The 4,621-nt window shown below is 43.2% G+C and overlaps 1 protein-coding gene across 1 annotated transcript in view; it reads left to right on the top strand.

Annotated features, from left to right (window-relative positions):
• Atad2 (ATPase family AAA domain containing 2) overlaps positions 1-4,621 on the top strand; it is a 64,003-nt gene that overhangs the window by 54,117 nt on the left and 5,265 nt on the right. Inside the window, exon 27 of the mRNA XM_033759228.1 lies at positions 2,560-2,952. Within this exon, the coding sequence (XP_033615119.1) occupies positions 2,560-2,952 (393 nt within the window). The remainder of the gene's footprint in view (positions 1-2,559; positions 2,953-4,621) is intronic.

Here is a 4,621-nt window from a genome sequence, read left to right as displayed (position 1 = left end):
TTTTTTTTTTTTTTTTTTTTTTTGTACCAGGGATTGAACTTGGGACCTGGCATTTATGAGTCGGGCAGCAGAACTCCTGAGCCAAATCCCTGGCTCCAGGTGTAGTTTTAGATGTAGATCTTTTATAAACCTGTAGATACATATCTGGTACATACTAATCATGTGCTTTCAGGCATAGTCATGACTGCCCGTGGTGTCAGTGGAGAGTTGCTGTGTGTGTATGTCTTGAGTACTTTATGCATGCCTGGTGTGTGTATGTTTTAATCAAAAGCTGAAACTAAACAAGCCTGTTGGATCCCTGGAAAAATTTTTCTTTTTTAAAATGTGCTTGTTAGGCCAGGCGTGGTGGCGCATGCCTATAATCCCAGCACTCCCGGAGGCTGAGGCAAGAGGATCGCTGTGAGTTCGCAACTAGCCTGGACTACATAGTGAGTTCCAGGTCAGTCTCAACTACATAGTGAGACCCTGTATCAAAAAATTAAAAAAAAAAAAAAAAAAAAAACAAATAAAATGCTTGTTTTTTGTTTTCTTGGTGGGGAATGGCTAGCTAAATGTTTATCAGAATAAGAGGAAAAGTTCCCTGCCAGTCCTGGAGCGTCTGTAAGGCAGATCCTGTGGGTGGGTGTGTCCAGAGGCCTTTCACACCCTTTGTGGGGGAGTGGCTGTGCGGGAACACAGGAATGCTCCTCCTCACAGGCAGCCTCTGACAGCACTTAATAAGTCTTTCTACTTGCCTTGGTGCACATATGTCCTAATTTGAAGAGATTCAGACTGAATCAGATTCCCTGTCACCAAATCCTCTAAGAGTATAAATAACCAGATCCTCTTTTTCATATTTATCTTGGCAAGTGCTGTGCCTTGCCAGCGGGCAGTGACATGTACTCTGGAGCCACTCTGAGCTCCTGCCGACCTGCACCGCCCCTCTGCACCACCCCCGCGCAGTCTTCAGCTCCGTTTAAGTCCTTTGACATCTATTCTTTACCCTCCACTTTTCTTTTGTCATCCTGCTCTTTTCCCCAGGACACCTCCAGTGTCGTTTTACTGGACTTGGCCTACACAGAATACTGTTGGGCCCTCATTTTTTCATCTATAAAATGATGGTGATTTAACCCTTAGTGGGTTAAAGTGAAATTTCACTGAATTAGTATATATCACAGGCTTAAAAGAGGTCTTAGTATTAAGCACTGAGTGAATTTAGGCTCTTTGTGGCTTGTCTTTATTCTAGTCTCTCACACTGTTGCCAAAATGACCTTTCAGAAATATGTGTCAGATCATGTAACTTCTCTTAAAAAAAATTCAAAATAAAAATCTAAACTCCAAACTCCTAGCTGGGTATGGAGGTGCACACCTGTAATCCAAGCACTCTGAAAGACTGAGACAGGAGGATTGCAAGTTCAAGGCCATCTTGGGCAACTTAGTAACTTAGTGAGAACCTATCTCAAAATAAAAAATAGAAAAGAATATCAGGTGTGATTGAAAAATATGGTATTTTTGTTTTGTTTTGTTTTGTTTTGTTTTTGGAGACAGGGCCTCAGGCTGGGCTCAAACTTACAGCACCCCTCCTGCCTCAGCCTCCCAAGTGCTGAGATTTGAGTTTAAAGGTTGTGTCAATAGATAGGGTTTGAATAGTGATTCCGTCCCAAATGGTGATGATGCTTACAAGAGCGTGCCACCACACCCAGTTAAAAAGTTTATGACAGCAAGAGATACATTGCCATTAATCCTCACAGTGCCCCATTTCTCCCTCTCTCTCTTTCTCTCCCTCTTTCTCTCTCTCTCTCTCTCTCTCTCTCTCTTTTTGGTACTGGGGATCGAACTCAGGCCCTTTTGCTTACAAGGCAAGCAGCGAAACCATTGAGCTAAATCCCCGGTCCCATCCCCCGCTTTCTCTTTAAACACACATATCCATCATTCTTGCTTCCTCTGAAGCAGTTCTGGAGCCCTGTTTTGTGAAGTTCAATACAATGGCTGCCTTGATGTCTTGAATTCAAACTGTTTGCCCTTTCTGGTCATCTTACTCAAGAGGAAGGACCAAAGTCAACACAGTGCCAGCAGTGGTGGGAGAGTGGGTCCTGTTCTCACAAGCCACCATCCTATATGATGGCACCGAACAGCAGCGCTCACTGTGTTCTAACAGCACCTTGTCAATACAGTCAGGAAACAGGACTCAGAGAGCTGCTTCAGAAAGTGGCGGGAATAATAGGGTTAGGGTGTTCAATGCAAGGAAAAGCTTTGGAGGGGTTCGTGGCAGTGTCTTTTAAGGTAAAATTTTGTTTTAAATCTTAACCATGTTTTTCAGTCAGATTACATAGCTCAGTATAAAGACCTTGGATTCAGTCCTTGGTACAACCAAAAGAATCTGAATTCCTGGGATGGTAGGCCATTTCATGATCTTGGCCTTGTCACCTTCTCCAGTTTCTCACAGAACTCTGCTTGTTTTGGTATTGCAGACATACAGAAGTACTATAATTCCTCAAAGTGTCATCTCAGATCTCCAGTATCTATTTACTCTTCTTAGAATTCAGAAAGTCCTGAGATGATTTTTTTTTTTTTTTTAAGCTCAGTTGAAAAGAAAAAACCGCAAAAAGTCCAAGTGGTACTTAGGCACCATAACAAAGCGAAGGAAGATTTCACAGGCGAGAGATGGTAGCCAGAGCACTGTGCATGACAAAGCTGACAGTGACACAGAGGAGACTCAGGACACAAGTGCAGACCACAACGAGACTGGAAACACGGGGGAGTCCTCAGTAGAAGAAAATGAGAAGGAGCAAAACCCCTCTGGGAACAAAATGGAATTGGGAAGCCATAACTCTAGCACTTGTACCACTGAGAATGAGCTCGAATCCAGGAAGGCTGCAGCATGTGCAGAATTGAGAAAAGATAAGATTGTTTGCAACGGAGATATTTCTGGCTCTCAAATAATGGGCATTTCCGATGAAAATGAAGCAAAAGGTAAGTCTCAGTTACAAGACATTTCAGCTAGAGTTCTTAAGCAGCTAGTTACATAGTGGTTCATTGCTTTTTTTCTTGGCCTTCAGAGACAGATGTTAGCAAATTTTAAAAAATAATACTAACTTTAGTTCTGTTTGAACTAGTAAGTTGCTATTGTCATGGTGACACTTGCCATGGGACAGACCTGGATTTGAGTCTCCAGATCACTTAGGCAAGACACAGCCTGACAGCCTGTTTGCTCATCTGTAAATCTACAGTTGGTAGATGCTGGGTAGTGAGATGTTTTAACAATTGAATTGAAAGAATCCATCTAAAGCATGGAGCCCAGGGCCTCGGTATGCAGCTTTAAAAGCCTGGCAGGATGCTCTCATTTTTAAGATGAGCAGTTTGCTGCAATTGTTGCTGAGCAAGGCAGAACAACTCCTACTCATCACCATCATTCTATCTCACTTTAGTCAGTCCAGGTTTGTTTGTATTTACCCTGTGGTCCTCCCCAAGTTTTCCCTTTAGAGGTGTCTTCCTTTGGCTGTAGATTTGTTTGGATTTTGGATGGGCTGGGGATTCAGCTCAGTGGTGCAGCACTTGTCTAGCATGTCAAGGGTATGTTCATTCCCAGTACTGCCCTCCCAAAAGAAGATTGGATTGGTTTGTTTGTTTATTTGTTTGTACCGGATCAAACATGGGATCTTGCACTTGTGAGGCAGACAGCGGCATCAATGAGCTAAATCCCCAGCCCAATTTTTTTTGGATTTTGAGAGAGCTTGGCATTATTTAGTCATACAGTAGATTGGTAGCAGGGTCAAAACTTTATTGTAAAAAAAAGATATTGAAGTCTGAGTTCAATCCCTGGTACCAAAAAACAAAAAATGATTTTGACTAAGTGAGTTCCATCTGAATAATCATGGAAACAACTGACTAGAATGTACCCGTCTAATGTGGGTGCTTGGTTGGGCATACCAGTAATCCCAGCACTTGGAGGTGGAGGTGGGTGAACCACTGCAAGTTCGAGGCCCACTTGGGCTGCATGGTAAGTTCAAGACCAGCTGAATTACATAGCAAGACCTTGTCTCAAAACAACAAACAAAAACTGTATTTTGTGGTTTTAGAGATCAAACACAGGCTCCATAATTGCAGGAAGGTGCTCCTCTGAGCTACTTTCCCAGCCCTAATATGGCTAGTTTAAAAATTAATTTTCTGGTAGTTTAATGTATTTTATTTAGAATCATAATTGTTTGATTTTTCTTAAGGCATCTCTTATCATTAGGCCACCATTAAGAGGGATAGGTTATTGCTGCTTAGATATTAGGAGATCATGTCCCGGCTCTTAGGATAATTGGTAGGGATCTTAGAAAGGCCTCTGTTTCTTCACCTCATCTTTCTGGTTTATGGCTGAATAAAGTGTTGTAGACCAAGGGTTAGTAAACTTGTCTGTGAAAGGCGACAAGGCAGGACCATGTGGTCTGTGTCACGCTCAGCCCTGCTGGGGGAGCTTCGCTGGCGGGAGGGGAGATGGCAGTGCTTTCATAGAAATGATTACGTTGAGGGCCAGCGTTCACCACTGGTGTGGTTTGCAGCCCCTGCCTGAGGCTGTTTGTTTTGACAGTGATGGAGATTGAACCAGAGTCCTTTGCATTGAGCTACATCCCCAGTCCTCCCTCCCCCCCCCCCC

The sequence above is a fragment of the Fukomys damarensis genome, unplaced genomic scaffold, assembly GCF_012274545.1.
Source record: "Fukomys damarensis isolate Sample0158 unplaced genomic scaffold, DMR_v1.0_HiC HiC_scaffold_5, whole genome shotgun sequence".
In the NCBI taxonomy this organism is placed as follows: Eukaryota; Metazoa; Chordata; class Mammalia; order Rodentia; family Bathyergidae; genus Fukomys; species Fukomys damarensis.
Note: the sequence above shows the minus strand (reverse complement) of the source record. Positions and strands in the feature narration are given on the sequence as shown.